The following is a 19,411-nucleotide window of genomic DNA, read 5'->3' as shown; positions in this document are numbered from 1 at the left end:
AAATACTTACTGAACGAATAAACAAAGAGCTTAAGCAACTGAACCCAAACTAGAACCCATGGCTCCTAGCTTTTCTCTCAGCAATCACAGTAACAGCAAATCATCTTTCACAGAGAGTTTTCTCTGATTAGGAAGCTAATCTGTGAACACACTGGGTAGAAGGAGAAAACCCAACCAAATTTAAACACTCAGAACTCATTGCTTAACCAAGATTTGATTGTCATTTTTGTCCCCAGTTAGAAATAAGCAAAGCACTTCACTGGACTGGGTTGGTTGGTATCAAAATTGCCACATTTAAGCGACATCAAAAAGCAGAGGCGGGGGCTTCCCTGGTGGCGCAGTGGTTGAGAGTCCGCCTGCCGATGTAGGGGACACGGGTTTGTGCCCCGGTCCGGGAAGATCCCACATGCCGCGGAGCGGCTGGGCCCGTGAGCCATGGCCGCTGAGCCTGCGCTCCGCAACGGGAGAGGCCACAACAGTGGAGGCCCGCGTACCGCAAAAACAAAACAAAAACAAAAACAAACAAAAAAAAAAGCAGAGGGGGAAAGAACCATGGAAAGGGGGAAATACCTACTATTCCAGAAGGTGAACTTACCGTTTTATTTCGTAATCGAATGATATCAGACACAGAACCAGCCCCACAGTACTCCATCACAATCCACAAGTCTGTGTTCTTAAAGTAACTGCCATAGTATTTGACTACGTGAGGGCTAGAGAGAGACAATGAGTTAGTGGAGCAGCCTTCAAACATCACTATGAATTCATGATGTTAAATACATGAAAATTAATTTCTCAGCTCAAGAGGTCAATTATTCATATTTAAGGTTAAAACACGCACCCTCTTGATGAGAATGTAAAACAGTACAGATTTCTGGAGGGCAATAATAGTGCAAAAATTGTGTGGGTCTCAACCCAGCAGTTGTAAGTCTGCAATTCATCCTAAGAAAATTACAGATGTTCAAAAAGAAATAGGTAACATCACAGTACTGTCTATAAAAGTGAAAATTCAGATACCATCTAAATGTCTGACATTAGGAAGTTTCTCTAAGAAATAATGATATATCCGTTTAATGCAACAACCATGAATCCATGGAAAACGTTATAGAAGAATACTTGATAATACGAGACGACACTCTGTTTACCAAAAAACAAACAAACAAAAACGCAGGTTACATAATAGCAAGCACGGTGAAACTCCAAAAAGAGATATGGAAGGATATGTACACCAAGTAGTATTTAACAACGATTCTCTCTCCAAAGAGAAAAGTGGTTTCCTTTCTTTTTTTATTTGCGTTTTTCCAAGAAGTCACATATACTTTGTAACAAGGAAAAAAATAAAATCATACTACAATCTATTGTAAAGGAAAAATATTCAGAATCAGACTTGAAAGTTTGGGTCTTGAAGACAGATTTCAGAAAAATGTCAAAATCCCTTTAAAATGAAATAATCTGTCCTCTGAAGCTACCAGCTTTAGCTAGATCATTATCAGGGCTAAATAATATTGCATAACATAGTAACGGAAGATGCTAAAACCAACTCAGCTGCATTAACTCTCAAAATTTCAAACGCCCCTTCATCCTTGGGAAACATGCCAATGACAAGGACAGCAGGGAAAAAAATATACACATACACAAAATGAATATTAATGAAGAAATGGATGAATAAACCTCTTAAGATACAGATCACTACACCTGCTCTCCCTTCCCTGAATTTCTATAGTATTTAATGCCTCTACAAGGCAATTACTGTCAGGTACACTGCTGGAGTATGTCCTATACAATCTTGTATTGTCGACTAGATTCTCCTGTTCATCTATAAGCCTGTCCTGTCCAATTAAAGTCTATAAACTCTAAGAGGGTCAGCACTCTGCCCTGTATCTCTTTGTATTTCTTAGCACAGAGTAGGCTCTTTGAAATCCCTCATCTTTAATTAGACACATTTGCACACCCTGTTTGGAACACAGCTCTTACACAATCTATCAAAAGTGGCAAAGTTCCAATTTGCCCACTGGAAAGAGCTCCTGTAATATATCTTATGCAAGAGGCAAAGAAAAACTGCTACCTTACTCTGGTGCCTCCAATCAAGAAATAGGAGGGTTTTAGCCAGTACAAAGTAACCACAAAAGTATAAAGAAAAAAAGAAAGGGAGGGAGGGAGAAGAGAAGTGATTGCATTCACAAGTCTACAAGACTTAAGGGCTCCTGGGCAAAATGCCTAGCAAGTAGCCCCACCTGCCTTAAGGTACAAGCTTTACAAACAGGAGGTACTGAGTTGATCTGCGGACCAAAAGAGCTTCAGAAAGATGAAGGCAGCCTCGAGCTGCAAGACTTTCTCATTCTCCTTTCAACTCCCTAGAGCTGCCACTGCCCTTCAGTTTGTGTTTCTCGCCAATCGAAACTGAGGAAGCCTGCTCCACCACAGTGACCTCCCATGTTGTCATGGAGCTTCAGGGCAAACCACGTGCTTTTCTGCGGTCACCTGCTGGCCCAACTTCCTGCTTGCAGCATTTGACAAATCTTAGTTCCTCAAAAATAAAATACTTAACTACTCTCAGCTGGAACCATTTCTTAAAATTGTGAAGGAAGGAACAGAACAGTAATACATAAATAAGTATTCTCTTTTTATAGGTCCATTTGCTATTCTAAGGTTTCTGGAGCGAAAACCATTTGAATTCTCTCTTCTTAGCTGTCTCTGTAGAAATGTTTTCTCAATAGGAAGTAAGAGAGATCATTATCAAAAAAAAAAAAGGCTAGCCACCACCACCTTCTGCCTCTTTGCCTCTTCTTCCTAGTTTTGAAAAGGGCTAAACTGAAACAAAACAAAACAATGCAAAAACAGAAACTCTGAAAGTTTAGCTGCTGAAACACAGAAACTTTTTCATCATTTTTTTTTCTGAAAAGAACATTCGTAGTGATTCCACTAAACTCTTCCGTTTGCAAAATATCTAAGTAAATGCAATTCTAGGCGTCAAACTCTAAATATAATCACAGTATATTCGAAACCATGTTATCTCCAAAATAACACCGGATGCCTTTACCTGTCACATTGCTGCATTATAGAGATTTCTTTGATTATCTCCTGCAGGTCTGACTCCACAGGAACTTGCTTAATAGCAACAATCTGACCTGTCTCTTTATGAATAGCTTTGTACACGCTGCCATAGGACCTATAATTGGGGGAAGGAGAACATTTACAAAGTCAAAGCAAGCCAAGAGATAAAAAGTGGTAAAACACAAGCAACTCCCCATTCTAATTTATATCCCTACATGCCCAAGACATATATACTTAGCTACACCTGCAAAATTGAGACAGCTAAAGTACTTCAGGGAAAAACTGTCCTTAAGAGAACTTACCACAAAATGGCATCTTAGAAACTTCACATTTAAATTTTACTGAATGTATTAGTAGGAAATAACAGTGATAGAGTAGCTACCATGTCTGATGTCTGCCAGAAATTGCATCATCTGAGGTTCATCCTTACAAAAAAGGGGGTCATGAAGGGGTCATCATCCCTATTTTACAGGCAAATGTGAAAAGGCTCAGAGAGGTTACATGACTTGCCCAAGGTCACATAAGTGATAAATAAGTAGTCATTCCAGGATATGAATCTAGGTCTGTCAGAATACAAAGCCTAGATTCTTTCCACATCTGTACTGGGGTACAAAAATGGGGGTCTTGGTTTTCTTGCACTCATTCTAGTACCATGAGGTCTTTTAGTCCTTTCTCCTCCTATTTGCAATAATACTTAAAACATTAAGGAAACTAAAAATGTAAGCCTCTTAAATGCTAGTATCAGGTGAACAGAGCACATACAAATTCTTTTTGCCTTTTGCTCTATCTTCCCTTACGAGTTTATTATCAAGATAAATAAAAGGTTATGTAGCTATTCAATTTGGGGGCTAAAAGAACAGTAGATTTAGAATCTAAAGACCCAGGATTGGAGTCCTACCGCCACTAGATATCAGCTCTCATTTACAGACATATTATTAACCTTGTGCCTCAATTTTCTCATCTATAAAATGACAATACTACTACGAGACAATTGTGATGGTTAAATGAGATATCATCTTGCATAGATTACATTTTCACTGCAATTCTGGATGGCTGTCAGGGAAATAATGAGTAAATTCTTTCATATTTCCCAAACACACCTGTTTCTTCATACTGTCTTCGTGAAAAAAAAGATCATAACAGTGCCACCTAATACATCAAAGTAGCTGAGTGCTCTAGCTAACAAAATGACGCTCAAGGATTGTTTCAATGTGAAAGTCACAGAAAACTTTTTAAAAAAATCTATGTAGAGCACACACAAAAAATTTCCATTCCATCAGAATCCCTTATATTGGCAAAGCTAGTATAATGATACTTAAGTGTTACCTAAAACATTTTTTTTTGCCAGGGAAAGGCAACTGCTGACCATGTGTGGAAGATCCAACCACTGACCCTTCTTCCTTGATACGATAACGCCCTGACTTGTGAGGGTGGCAAATGCTTGGTCCCTGGGGCTAAAGCATGGTGGTACAAGCCAGTTGCAGGATTTCTATCCCCTTTGGCCAGTGACTGAACTAGTAGTAAGCATATGACCTAGTTCCAGCCAATGAAATTTAAGGGGAATTCTTCTGAAGGGTCTCTAGGAAAAACTTTCCTCCCTGGTAAGAGAGAAGCAAACAAGGTGGCCCATTTTCACCTGCCACTTCCTTTCCTGCTTTGGTTACTGTCATGTGAGGCATGATGCTTGAAACTAACATGGCCATCTTGAGACTATGAGAATTACACAAATGCTAAACCATTATCAAGCCAGTTAGCCATTCTGGAATCTTTCACCCCGATTTTTTGCTACTTAGTTATTAAATGCTCTTATTGGTTAGCCACTGTTAGTTGGGTATTCTGTAACTTCATCCAAAGTTATTCTTGATACCCTAGGTCCCATACATGTGAAAAGGTCTTTATTTCACCCTCATTCTGGAACGAGTTTTTCTGGATATAGAATTCTTTGACAATAGCTTTCCCTCAGCTCGTTTACTGTAGTTTTTCATCTTCTATTGCTGTAAAGAAGTCAGTTGTCATCAGGTTATCATTTTTCATGGGTAATCTCTCTTTCTGTAGCTTTTCAGATTTCTCTTTATCCTTAACATTCTGTAATTTTACTATAACTAGAAGTTGATTTATTTGGCACTCCATAAGCTTCTTCAATCTGAAGGCTTTATTCAAGTCTGGACAATTCTTAGTATTATCTCTTTATTTCCTCTCTATTACTTCTAATCTCCTTCTAGAGCTCCTATTGGACCTATATTGGACCTCCTCAATCCATGCTGTCTTCCTAGTTTCCAACACTATATTTTTGTCCTGCATTTGGTGATCAGTCTCACTTCTAGCTTTCAATTCACAAATTCTCTCTTCAGCTTGTCTAGTTGACTGTTTATCCAATTTATTGGGCTCTAGAACTTCAATTATTGTAGTTTTCATTGTCAAGATTCCCAACTTTTTCTTTTTCATGGGGTTGTTCATGTTAATAATTTCGTGTTCTCCTTTTAAGGATGTTATTCCCTCCTTTTACCTTTTTGAAAATCGTAAACAAACGTTAAATCCTGTTTCAGATGGCTCCATTATTTCTATTTCCTCGGGTGGGAGTTCTCCCACTTGTTAGGTCTGTTGATTATCTCACGGCACTGGATTTCCTTGTATGGGTTTCCTTTTATTTTGAATGATTCTTCTCTACACAGTGCTCACTGTCATGAGTGTTTCATGATGTCAGGATGGTTTCATGGTTCCCCTAGCTCAGTCATCTAGGCTGTACAATTTAAACCAGGTCTTGCACTAGGATTTAGGGGTTTTGCCCCTCAAGACACCATACCTGAATACAGTCCAGGCCCAGTTCCTATAGTCAGGCCAGTCCCTCTGCTTTTCCCCCAGGCCACAGGCAAATGATACCACAACTCCATACAGGAAGCCCATCCACAATCTCCCGACAAGGACAAGGCATGCTTTACTCTCCTCTTACGATGACAGCTATCTTTTCTACCCCCGGTCTATAGCTGGCTATGTATCCTTATATTAAAAAAATTTTTTTTCATTTATTATTCTTATATATTTGAAATGGAGAGGTTCCTACGTGCACTTACTCAGCAGTCTTGACCAGAACACCCTCCACGCCTCACTATGCTATCTGAACAGCCAAGAAAACTCCAAGAGCTCATAGGTACGATTAAGAGTCATGATTCCACAGATCACACTTACAGTACAGAGGACTTAGAAGGCTTTAGCAGTCATGCTTCCTTATAGGCAAGTCCCTTAAGACCTAATTCCCTACAACAAAAACTACAGTGATTCAATGAATTTTAACTGGCAGAGAACAAAGATGGTGGGGATGGAAGTGCTTCCCACAAGTTATGCAAGGCAAAGGTCAATGCAGAAACATAGAAATTATACAGTATTTGAGGCCAAATTAACCAGGCATAAGTCTTAATACCACTCACTAGCTATGAAACCATGGGCAAGATGTTTTTGTTATTATCCTAGGATTAAAAACTTAAATGAGTCAATGTGTAAAACTTTAAGTATAAGAGGAAAAAAAAAGGCACTAGGCTCTAATTCAAAACACTTTCCAAGTGCTGTCCATCCATCCTGGTCTGGAGCTTTGGCTCTGCTCTGCCACAGATCCACATGATTTCCTCAAAATGCAGAATAGCTGCAGCCTTGGGAATCCGATACAATCTTTTAGCCAGAGCTCATTTCACAAGGCCCATGTCAGTGAGAGTTCACAATCCATTCATTTTCCAGAACTATTTAGGGATGGCATGGCCATTTGTGTTTAGGAAGGAAGCACAGTTTGGGTTTTCCTTTGGGATTTTGCTCATTAAATGAAGCTGGTTCAGGCTCATTCAGTCGGGATGACAGAAATCCAAGCACTTGTGGTATCATTTAAAAAGACAATATGAGGATAACATGGGAAGATCTGAAGTTTTAATTGTTTTCTCTCTGGTGATGTCTTTACAGGGAAATTTCCAAGGTCCTTAATGAAGACATCCATAGATCTAAAACATAATTTAAAATAATCATAATTAGCTTAGTTTCTCCTTATTTTACATTCCTGATCACTCTCTGTCTACAGTATTCTTTTGACATTCCTCAAAACCAAACAACCCAAACAGAGCTCCCTTCAAAAACACCTAAACATACTTTAAGACTTAACTTTGATTTGTCATGATAAGGTCTGAAAAAATGCTTCAACTGATATATTTAAAAATAAAATAATAATAGTTGCCATTTAACGAGGTCTTATTAGGTGACAAGCACTGTACTAAGTACTTTAGTCCCATCTCATGAAACACTCAACATAACCCTATGAGGGAGATGCAAATATCCCCACTTTATAGTTGAGGTTTGCAAAGCTTCAAAATATTCAGCAATTTGCTCGAGCTCACTTGTTTATTATGACTAATAAGCAGTAGAGGAAGTTTTAACCCAGATATGTCTGACTTCAGAGTCTATGTTCTTACAACTGTAATATACCTTCATTAAAAATGAAAGAAACAAGTTAGTTACATACATAGTCAACTATGCCTACCACTCTTGATCTTATTCTAAGTATAACCTGTGAGCATGGTTAGATTAAGGGCCTTTGACTCACTGCCTTGAGGAAATACCAAGGATATCAAGTTAGAGCTGAAAATGGCAAGCAAGAGACATAGAAGGACTGGGTTTTTTCCCCCCCGCATACCTTTAACAATGCCAAGTCAACTTGTGGTTTCAGATTCATCGTGTACTTGTCTTTTAGCAGCTCAGGTGGTGTCATCTTTTACTTCCCTTCTCTGCTTGACTTCTTGCTTGATTCCAAAGAGTATTTTTCCAACTTACAAAAAGATGATGACTAATGTTTTTCACAAGGAGGTAATCCATGGAAACCTTTTCCATGTAATCCAGGATTGGGTTTAACATTGCATATCTATATTAGGCATAAATAACACTAAACTCCAAAATAATCTAATGACATAAAAAAGCTGATTTTAAAGAACAGACATTAATTTGACATTTTTATAAGTTAACATTTCAGCTCTTCTCTTGAACCAGAAGTACTCCCAAGAGATTTTACAAAATTACACAAACACACACCCACATGTTTATTTGCTTATATATGCATAAACTACCTCTGAAGAACACACAAAAAACTGCTATACTGGTTGCTTCTGGGTGGCTGAGAGAGAGAGACAGGAGGCAAATTTTTTTCATTTTAACACTTTTACACTTTTAAAATTCTGGATCATGTGACTTGATTACCTATTCAAAAATGAACAACAAAAACTTAAGAAAGGGTGTCTCTAATATTTTAATGTCTTGGTCCTTAAGATAAAGAAATAAACATACGAAGATTAAAAGTATCAATATATGTAAAAGTATAAAAACTTATGATATAACGTTTATTGTATCAGGAAAGCCAATGATGGCCACTATCTACTACCAAATATCATTTCACCAGTATTTTATAAACTCATTCACAATCTGTGTTTCAAGAAGTCCTCTGGTTCCCAATCTGTAATTCTGGATCTCTTAGGAAAGATGTAAAGGTAGTGACAGTCCTTGACTTATTTACTGTATTTCCCAACGCTACATTAACTATTGATAAAATGCTGAATTCCTTTTTTTTTTCGCTGCTCTGTGTGGCATGCAGGATCTTAGTTCCCTGACCAGGGGTGGAACTCGTGCCCCCTTCAGTGGAAGTGTGGAGCCTTAACCACTGGACCGCCAGGGAAGTCCCTCCAGTGTTTTTTTCATGAAACAAGTTATTGCATATCTCTCAGAAGCTATGAACAGAAAATTAAAATATGTCTGATTAATAAAAAAAATTTAAATGAAGTAAAAACTAATTAGTGTTATCTGTTAAACAGATAAAATCATGCAAACCACAGATTTTACAAGAGAGAAAACAATAGATGTCCATGGTGTTGAAAAGATCAGGAATCACTAAATCTGTCTATAGAACTAATTGGGGGAAGAGGGAAAGGGCATTTCAAGTATTAAATTTACCTCCTACACTACCCAGAGCAGTGGTGATATGCAACATTCCCCTTTCTTTTCCTTAGTTTTCCAAATTATTGCCACGAGAAAGGTTCACATCCTTCTGGTGTTGGGGCAGGAAAAAGACTGGGACCTACTTAGTCCACCTACATTTTCTGTGTACTCACCCTTCTCCAAGTTTCTCTAAGACATCAAACACTTCTTCTGGTTGTTTAGTTAAACTATCTTCATCTAACTTTTTCAGCTGCCTGTGGACGAAGAATTTAAACATAAAATACATTTTACTTGCTAGCAACTAGAATACAAAATGCATTATTTATTTTACAATTAGCATCTTAGGGATTTCTTTACACAGTCTTCACTGGTAAATGACCATAAAGGCAAGCTAAGAGAACTTTAAGGGAAGCTGAAGGGCTGGTCTATGGACATGTTACACATGTCCTTGGTCACCCTGATCAGCAGAATCAGGACCAGAGGGTGAAGAGCTACCAAGAGGCTGACTTCAGTTCCACAGGAGCAAGAATTTTCTAACAATAAAAGTTGTTACGAAATGGTTTAGACTGCCTTAAGAAGTCCCTAGATTCCCATCACTGGAGCATCTAAACAGAAAATGAGTCCTCGTGTGGCTGAAATGTTATAGAGTGGATTTAAGCATTAGCTATAACCTTCAGAATCCATTTAAATCTTGAGATTCCATGAATTAAGATGGCATAACTCTCTGTTCAGAAAAGATGTTTAATGCAAGCTTAGCTATGAACTGAAACATGGTCTTAGACTAGAGGCCAAGGAAGACATAGAAGAGTCTTGCCCTCCATTAGCAAGACTTTGGTACTTCTGTCGAAGTATGTGGATTCTGTAGGTATCACAGAAACAGAAAGTGGAGAGTATACACTCAGACGTGACCAAAAGTAAAAACTAACCAGGCAGCTGGGAGTTTCAAATAGTCTCACCAAGACTCTCTGATGGGCAGTTGTATACCTGACTATTTCCCGAAATCAGATAGGTGCTGCTCACAACTTCCAGATAATTGGGATTTTTCTGACTATGACAAACATGGGAGGTTATAAATTAAGAGTTGGGTTTTTTAAAAAAAAAACTCTGAGACCTCTGAAAATTATTAACAGGCTTAAAGGAGGAGTTTGCTAATGACTATTTGCGTGTGTGGGTTCTACACAATGGTTTCCTGAAACTACAAAGGACAACAAAGAAAGGAGAGCTCAGGAAATGGTGAAATATGGAAGTAGTCCACTGAAAATTTCTTTGAAAAGAAAAATGTTTAAACTAGCTGGACAATACCAATTTTTACAAGAAAAGACTTGAACAAAAAAAAATACACATACACATAAATGTGTACCTTCCTAGATAAAGTGGCAAAACCATGAAAGAAGCCAAAAAAGAGACAAAAGAAAAAAAAAAAACCCACACACCTCAACACATCAAGTGTATCCACCAATAAACGCTGATCTCAAAAAGACAATCTTAACAGGATTTTATAAATGTCAAAGACTAGAGAAATGGAGAACTGCTCCAAGTCAGTAACTTCCATAACTTGAAAATTAACAAACACGACCACACCGACCTTTGAAAATCAAAAGGTTCTAAGAATTAAATTCCAATGACATCACAAAAACTCCCAGTTTCAAAACAAGAAGGACTGAAGTGAAATTCCTCTTCAATGTCAGAAGTGAAATTTCTATGAACTCAGAAATTAGAATGAACATCCCATAACCCGGGGGAGGGGGGGTGAAGCATTGAATTTATAACTGTTTAAACAATGGACAATACCTCATTTCTCAAGTATAATTACAGTTTTATAAACAGTTCATATAAAGGAAGATCAAATGTGTTCCTTTGAAGTGGTGACTTCGTGGTTTACAAAAAGCAAAACTCACTATTTCAACTATTACAGAGAACACAGCATAACAAAGGAAACGGCCACTGCCATGAGAGACAGCTGCAGGCCTCTGATAATACTGTGACAGACAAACTTTATATGAGTGCTAGATACTTCTTTAAAACAATCTAAGTGGGGTTTTTGTTTGGTTTTGGTCTGGTCTTAAGGGATCTTTTTATCTCTGGTGCCTGAATCCAGAGGTGGTCAATAAGAACATTTGTTAAATGGATTAATGAATGCAATGATGAGAATCATAAACCTTTCTCAGCAATCCTTGTGAGGTTTCAAAACTAAAAGAATATCACCCTGAAAAAGTATTACTGTGTTATCGACAAATAAGATCTCTATGGAAAATCTTTTGATAAGGGACTCAATGCTATTTTTTACATGAGTCTTCATGGAAGAAGCACTATAACCAAACAGCCCAACTCTGATGATTCAGCCCTCTCAGTTGTACTTCCCCAGGTCCTAGGTAGTTTCACTGCTTGCTCATAACTTAACAGACCTGGCCAACACAGCCTCCATGGATCCAACACAGGGGGATGCTCCGCTCTTAAGTCAGGTGGCCACGTGGACGGCCAGCATCCCAGAAATGTACTTACACATTCCACCACACTATTTGTATCTAATGGCAACTCACTTTTTAAAATCATAAACTCCTACATAAACCGTCAACTTTAATCTATCATCATTCACTTAGTCACACACAAATGTCAAACTCAAGGACACAAAGAACACTTCCTGCATTGGGACTGCTTTCCCTTGTTGGAAACACATGCCATCTGAATCTCTGAAAAGACACCTGTATCTTCCAAACACAATAAGGGTGTTTATGAAGTAGTTACTCACCGGTTTGGCTAATTCCCAAATTTCTTTCTCCCATCTTAGAACTCTTGTCAGGTCCATTTTGTTTATATATACCCATCCCTCTTTCCACACAGAAGTTGTTGTGGGTTACAACAAATATATAAGATAAATGGATGAAATTTTTTAATGAAAATAAAATTAATGTGTTTCCCTCTCCCAACCCCCTCAAATTCATGTTAAAGTCCTAACCCCCAGTACCTCAGAATGTGACTGTATTTAGAGATAGGGCCTTTAAAGAGGTAATTAAGGTAAAAATGAGGTCAATGGGTGGGCCCTAATCCAACATGACTGGTGTCCTCATAAGATAAGGACACAGACAGTTACAGAGGGAAGACCATGTGAAGAGAGGCCTCAACAGAAAACAACCCTGCTGATGGCTTGATCTCAGACTTCTAGCCTCCAGAACTGTGAGGAAATAAATTGCTGTTAAGTCGCCCAGTCTGTGAAACTGACACAGCAGGCCTAACAAACTGATACAAATGATAATAAAGTTAACTGGCTGCAAGTCCCGGCAGTTCACCAGCTATGGTGAGCAGGAAAGCACCAGTCATTTAAGTATTCAGCCCTCCTGGATGATTTTTTTTGAAATACTGACCAGCAAGAGTTTACTAATACTCCACTTATTTAATCTCAGTGATCTTGAAGATGGTTGAGAATCACACTGTAAGGTTAGAAAAGCTTGGAGCAACCTTATAGGTGTTACAGAGTACTTGCCCTCTTCATGAGAGGAGTTGTACTCCTGTATGTTGATTAAAAATTATACATAATTTGAAAAAGAAAAAAAAAAAAGAATTCAGCCCTGCAATGCTTTTCTCTTGCACATTCAATAAAATTTTTAAAATCCAAAAGGCCCAGGAAATGAGTGTGTCAAAACCAAAAAGGTTTACTCTTTTGCCCAAGATTATACAGCACAAGGCAAAAGCAGAAATAAAACGCAGATTCCTAATTCTCTTTTCAATTAAACCAGGGCCTCAGGGAGAGAACGAACACGTTTCAGAAGGATTTATAACCAGTGTCCATTTATAATTGGATCTATGGTGCTATAGCATATATCTGCTAACATACACAAGGCCCTGTGAAACAGGGATACTTCCAGAAAGGCATCAGACTGAGGCAGCCAAGAGCATGCACTCTGGACCAGACTGCTTGGATTAAAATCCCAGCTCTGGGGCTTCCCTGGTGGCGCAGTGGTTAAGAATCAACCTGCCAATGCAGGGGACACGGGTTCGAGCCCTGGTCCAGGAAGATCCCACATGCCACGGAGCAACTAAGCCCGTGCGCCACAACTACTGAGCCTGCGCTCTAGAGCCTGCGTGCCACAACTACTGAAGCCCGCGTGCCACAATTACTGAAGCCCGCGCGCCTAGAGCCCATGCTCCACAACAAGAGAAGCTACCGCAACGAGAAGCCCACGCACCGCAACAAAGAGTAGCCCCCGCTCGCCGCAACTAGAGAAAGCCAGTGCGCAGCAACAAAGACCCAACTCAGCCAAAAATTAATTAATTAATTAATTTTAAAAGATATCTCAGCTCTGTCACTTAGTAACTGTGGGACTTTTGGCTGATCACTAACCTCTTTGGGCCTCAGTTTCCTCACCTGTAAAATAGAGATACAGGTGATGGGATTGATGTGAGGGTCAAATGAGTCAACGATAAGTTGAACCATATGAAACTTCTATTTTTATAGATCAAAAATGGTCAAATATCAGCAAATTCATATGGTTCAACAAGAAACATGGAAAGCACTGAGAATAGTGTCTGGCGCCCAGTAAGTGCTAGATGAGTGCAATAATGATTTTATTTCAGACTCAGCACACTACAGTAGGGTGAGCTGAGTCCATCCCAACCAGCTATTTGCCTTCTGCAAGTGTTTGTGCCTTCAAACAAAGCCAAGGGCGCAGCCCAGGCTGTCGATCCCTTCCCTTCACCTCTCCACTGCCCCGAATTCCCACACACTGAACACTTCCTACTTTAGAGTTCATTCTGCTGCAGGAAGTCAGAGGTCTCTGTGAAACTGAAGCGAACTGCACTGGCACCTCAGTCTCTACTCTCGATTTTTCTCCAGATGTGGCAGAGTGAGAGAAGACCCTGGTGTCCACAGAGCAAATCACTGATACAACTGCAACCAACTCAGGGTATTAGACTTTGCAGGATCAGCCACCCCCCAGATCTTGACTTAAAACAATTTCCAGGGAGCAAGAGGATTTGGAGCTGATATAAAACAATACAGACCTGAAAAGGGCACAGTCTGGCCACGTCCAGTGACCCAGACCTAGAGCAAAGAAGTCAACATACAGGACTGTGTCTCAACTCTTCCGGGCCTCAATTTGCCCGTCCTGAAAATGGTCTCTTATTTCCCTCTCTACCTCCCAGTGCTGGATATGAGGAAAATTTGGAGGACCCTGGATATCAGGGATGAAAGGCGCCATCATCTAGAGTGGGGACCAAAACCATCTTCTTACATGCTCTCCTCCACGAAGCCTCCCTTGCCAGACCGTCCACCTGCCTTGGCACATCTTCAGCCTCAGGCGCAAAGCTTTTCCCCTCAGCAGATCCTCTCCACTGCACCCCTCGGGTGGGACTCCCTCCCTTAGAAAGTCTGCCCAGCTCTCCTCTCTGCTAGTTCCCGACCCATCCCTTAGCCAGACCCCTCGTAGGTTCTCATCTGGCTTCAGCATGCTCCCTACCTCAGTGAGTCCCTTCTAGGACAGTCCTCACCCAGCGGCCCCCGCCCTCAGCAGGTGCTCTCCCTAACTTGTCCCCACGTTCCTCAGCAGCTGCTCCCCCCACCTGTCCCCCACTTCCGCCAGTATGTTACCCCAGCAAGCGATCTCTCTAACCAGCCCCATGTTTATCCCCCTCGGCCGGACCCCCACCAGCCAGAGGTCCCTGATTCAGCAGGTGCCCCATCAGCCGGATCACCCCGCAGGTCCGTCCCCTCCGGGGTCTCGCACGCCAGTGTCTCCCCTCTGCCAGTTCCCGCCTTTCCCTCTCCCCCCACCCCCTTCCTCTTGGCCAGCAGCCCCTCACCGGCGCGGCGGGTTCCTGAGCTGCACCGTCTCCATGGCGCTGCCGGCAGCCGCCCAGACCCGCTCACTGATCCATCCTCCCCCGGGACCTCCTGGATCCCGCCCCGCAGACCCTCCCACACTTCCGCTTTCCACCCCTACCGGAAGCGGCGCGCGGGGCGGGAGCGGGGCGGGGCCGCGAGGTCCGGGCCTGGACCACGTGGTGTGGACCCGAGTCACGTGGAGCGCCGAGGCGCGGACCCGGAACTGCGGAGCACTGGAGCCTCCTCCCGGGGGAGGCCTCCTCAATCAAGCTCGGGACGGCGTCCTTGTCTCTTGCGACATTGTTCGCCCAAGACACTCGGTCTCGAAACCAAGAACCCATCTGTGCCTCGGGCCCGGCCGCTCATTTCTCAGACGGAGATACTAAGGCTTCTTGCGAAGCACCGGCTTGATAAGAACTGTGGATTCTTAACAAGCCAAATTCTACGCGGGAGGTATTTGTGGTTTCCTACCGTTCCTTTCTGGTTGAATTCTTGTTCCAGGTGGAGGCTGGAACGTGCATGACCTCTCATTGGATGTCACATAGCATCAGCCTGCAAATTGCCGCATCCTTTTAAGAGCCTTACCTTTCGGTCAGTTTGAGGACATAAAAATAGCTAATGTTTATTAAGCTCCTACCATGTACTTGCTTTCATATATTATCTCATTTAATCCTTATATCAAGCCTGTAACGTTATCTCCAATCTTATCTATTAATTATTTGACACTGCTTATCACGTTTGCGGTACTCTTCTACTATTAACTCATTTAATATTCTTAAACACTGTAAGTTAGGTAATATTATTCTCGTAAGGCCAGAGAGGTGAAGCTCCCATAGCTAAAAGTATAGGTTTGGGGATTTAAATCCAGATGGATCTGATTCCAGAGCCTGCACCACCAAACTGGACAACCACTTGGACCCTCTGGTTGGGCATGAGAGACAGAGCTTCCCCTCCACTCAGAGATCCAGTTACAGCTGTGGAAGTTCATAAATCCTCAGTTGCCACCACCATCAGCAAGTGTTTAAGAAAGTGGAAGATTCCACCTAATTTACTCACAGAGAAAGTTACCCAGAGCAGCCTCTCACTGGTTTTAATTGTCCTGCTTTTCTCAAAGATATGCCATCTACAAAACCTAACACCTGATCACCCACCTTTCAGGGTCACCCAGGTATGGGACCCCATATGTTAAAAGCGGAGTAATGGAGCCATTCTCCTGACAGGAGGAAAACATTTACTGAGAATCTACTATGTGCCAGGCACAATTCTAAGCTACCACTTAAGCCTCAAAAGACCCTATGAAGAATTATACCCATAATTCCTCTGCTCCATTGTGTCAGTCAGCGGCAGTCAGAATTTGGATGAATCCCTGTCCAAAATGGCTCACTCACATGGCTGACAAATTGCTGTTAGTGTTGGCTGGAAGCCCACTTGGTGATCAGGGATGGGGGTCCAACTCCATTTTTCTTGAGCCTCCTCACAGAATAAAGGCTGGCTTCTAATGTATATTTCTGGAAAGAGCCAGGAGGAAGCTGTAATGCCTTTCAATGGCATAGCTTTGGAAGGTACATAATGTCATTTCCCCTGTTGAAGGGGCCCCCAAAGACCCACCCAGTTTCAAGGAGAGTGGACATATGATTCCATCTCTTGATAGGGGAGTGGCAAGGTTTTGGAGGAGCATGGAGAACTGGAAATACTGTTTCAGCCATTTAGGGAAAATACAACTTGCCTCAGGTGTACTTGTCTGGTATACCACTTAGAACATATTCAGCCTCAAGCAACTGAAAAAGAAAGAACGATCTAAATGGTGGTTTAAGGCACAGTGGCATTTGTTGGGCTGCACCCCACAGGCCTACAAGGCCTGTGCTTGCCCAGCTTCAAGACCGAAGAAAGAACCTGGAATCAGCAACAGAGACATCAATGGTTTGATGGATGGGGGAGCTTACATGCCTGAAGCAAGGTCCTGGAGTGACACCCCACCCGTGTGCAGTTCACGGCAGGCAGGACATAGTGGCAGTCTTTGCTGGGGGGGTGGGGGGGGATTACCAGTTATAGGGGAATTGATGTCAGGTGGGCTCATTAGTTACTGGGGAAACCAGCAGAGGGGCATGCCCCTCACCACCCCTTTGATAAGCCATGATTAGCCGGGGCCTAGGACAAGTACGGAGGAAGGTCAGTCATGTGAGTAGGGTATAGGTGCAGCAGGCCCTGGTCCGCCAGGGGATGTACAGAGAGCAAGAGAACAGCCATCTTGAGTGGCCTGACCTTACAGCATATCTTGTTTATAACTAAGAAGTCCAGAAGTCAGCAGTTGTAGGGTTGATTCAGGGGCACAAGCACATCGATTTCATCTTTCCTCTCTGGCCTGATTCAGCATGTTGGCTTTTCATACTTGGGCTTATTGACTCACAATTGCAAAATGGCTGCCACACCTCCTGGTACCATGTCCTTAACCCAACAGAAAAAGAGCAAAAAAGGCTGTTTTGACGTCCTGTGTCTCTATCTTATCAGGGAAGGAAAAATTTCCCATAAGCACCCAGCACACATCCTCCTATCTCCTCGGCTATATCAGGGTCACATGCTCACCCCTTGCCCAATCACTGGCAAAAGAATGAGATTATTGTGATTGGTTTACAGAAATCTTGATCCATTTTCTGGGCCAGGAGAATCTCAGGCAAAATTCAGACTGCAAGGGGATTCGGATGCAAGAGCCACCCTACCCTCAGAATGTTTAAGGTCTGGTTGGGTTATGAGTTTACACAAATAATTACAGTTGACCCTTGAATAACATGGGTTTGAGCTGCATGGGTCCATGCGGATTTTTTAAAATATATATGTACCACAGGGCTTCCCTGGTGGCGCAGTGGTTAAGAATCCACCTCCCAACGCAGGGGACATGGGTTCGAGCCCTGGTCTGGGAAGATCCCACATGCCACAGAGCAACTAAGCCCATGCACCACAACTACTGAGCCTGTGCTCTAGAGCCCGCGAGCCACAACTACTGAAGCCTGTGAGCCACAACTACTGAAGCCCACGCGCCTAGAGCCCATGCTCCACAACAAGAGAAGCCACCACAATGAGAAGCCTGCGCACCACAACGAAGAGTAGCCCCCACTCGCCACAATTAGAGAAAGCCTGCGTGCAGCAATGGAGACCCAATGCAGCCAAATATATATATATATACATACTCCAGTATTACACAACACAAGGTCGGTTGAATCCAAGGCTGCAGAACCTTGGACAAGGAGGGCCAAGTGAAGTTACACACGGATTTTCAATTGTGCAGGAGTTGGTTGTCCCTAACTCCTTCCTTGTCCAGGGGTCAATTGTATAACTAAATACCTGATGGCAGAGACCAGGTTTTTGTCAACAAACCTTTATAAGTGCATGTTGGGTGCCATATCCTATTAGGTCTGGGGAGAGAAAAATAAAGAAGACCTACTTCCTGCCTTTAAAGACCTCACAGTCTGAGAAAAACTGTAAACTGATGTGAAATAAAATTCATATTTTATGGCAAGACAAAAATTTGAACATAAAAATTTTTCTCTGCCCTTTGGCCTCCTCTCTCCCCGCTACTGAGCATTGTGTATCTGCATTATGCATCAACCAAACCTCCCCATCAGCAGAAATACCTGCTCAACCATAAACAGCAACATTCTCCTAGCATAAAGACAACTTCTTAAAAGATAACATTCCTTCTTGATCTTGTAGGGGGTCACAATGACACTTGCCCTCTGTCTCAAAAAACTTATATAACTGTGCCTTGACTTCTAATGGGGGGACAGTTCTCAGAGCTGAGGTGCTGTTCCCAGGTTTGCGCCTCAAACTTGGCTCAAATAAAATTTTCCACTTTTTTCACAGATTGACTATTGATTAATTTTCATCGACACTGACAATCACAGAATCAGAGCTAAATTAGGAGTAAAATCCGGGAGCAATACGAGCAGAGGAGGGAGATTATGGAGGAGATGATGTCTGAGTTGATTAGTGGTTGAGTCAGGATTACGGAAGAGAAAAAAGTGGAAAAGAATTCCAGGAAGAGGAGAGCATAAGCAAAGGTTAAGAAGCAAAAGAAACAGCTTAATATGCACAGGTAGCAACAAGCAGCTTAAAAAAAATTGGAGCTGTAAGTGGGGCATAGAGTGAAGTCAAATGAGTCTGAAGATAAGCTAGTTTCCGTCAGCGAAAGATTTACATCAATCTATCATTGCATTCATTTATAAAATCAGTATCTATAGATAACTAGGTGCCAGTTTCCAGCCTAAGTGCCTTTGCACTTGCTAACCCTTTGTCTGAAACAGCATTTCCTAAATAGTCTCAGGTCTCGGCTCAATTATTAGTCTCTCGGAGACGCCTTCCCCACCCCCCTTACTTATAAAGTCTCCACGTGGTCACCTTCTATGGTATTACTGTTTTCTTTCCTTATAGCACTAAACACATTATGAGATTATCGCCCTCATCTGCTCATGAGGTAACTACAAGTCAGGCCCCCCTAGAATGTAAACACCAGGCAAGTAGGGACCTGTTCACGGTTTCATCCTTAGGGTTCTAGCAAGCCAAAACGTCCAGCGCATCTCCGGGGACCCC

General features: G+C 41.8%; 1 protein-coding gene across 2 annotated transcripts in view; it reads right to left on the bottom strand.

The window, feature by feature from the left end:
* The window catches only part of STK4 (serine/threonine kinase 4), a 95,041-nt gene extending 75,656 nt beyond the window's left edge, over positions 1-19,385 (bottom strand). The window contains exons 1-4 of one of the 2 annotated variants that reach the window (XM_060285119.2): positions 19,347-19,385; positions 9,183-9,263; positions 3,038-3,166; positions 596-710 (exon numbers count right to left, since the gene is read on the bottom strand). In XM_060285119.2, the coding sequence (XP_060141102.1) occupies positions 596-710; positions 3,038-3,054 (132 nt within the window). In that variant the 5' untranslated portion in view covers positions 3,055-3,166; positions 9,183-9,263; positions 19,347-19,385. Of the gene's footprint in view, positions 1-595; positions 711-3,037; positions 3,167-9,182; positions 9,264-14,805; positions 14,916-19,346 lie in introns of those variants that run through there. The other variant, XM_030843582.2, reaches the window with a different exon arrangement.
* Between the last annotated feature and the right edge of the window lie 26 nt (positions 19,386-19,411).

This window comes from Globicephala melas, chromosome 15 (assembly GCF_963455315.2).
Source record: "Globicephala melas chromosome 15, mGloMel1.2, whole genome shotgun sequence".
In the NCBI taxonomy this organism is placed as follows: domain Eukaryota; kingdom Metazoa; phylum Chordata; class Mammalia; order Artiodactyla; family Delphinidae; genus Globicephala; species Globicephala melas.
Note: the sequence above shows the minus strand (reverse complement) of the source record. Positions and strands in the feature narration are given on the sequence as shown.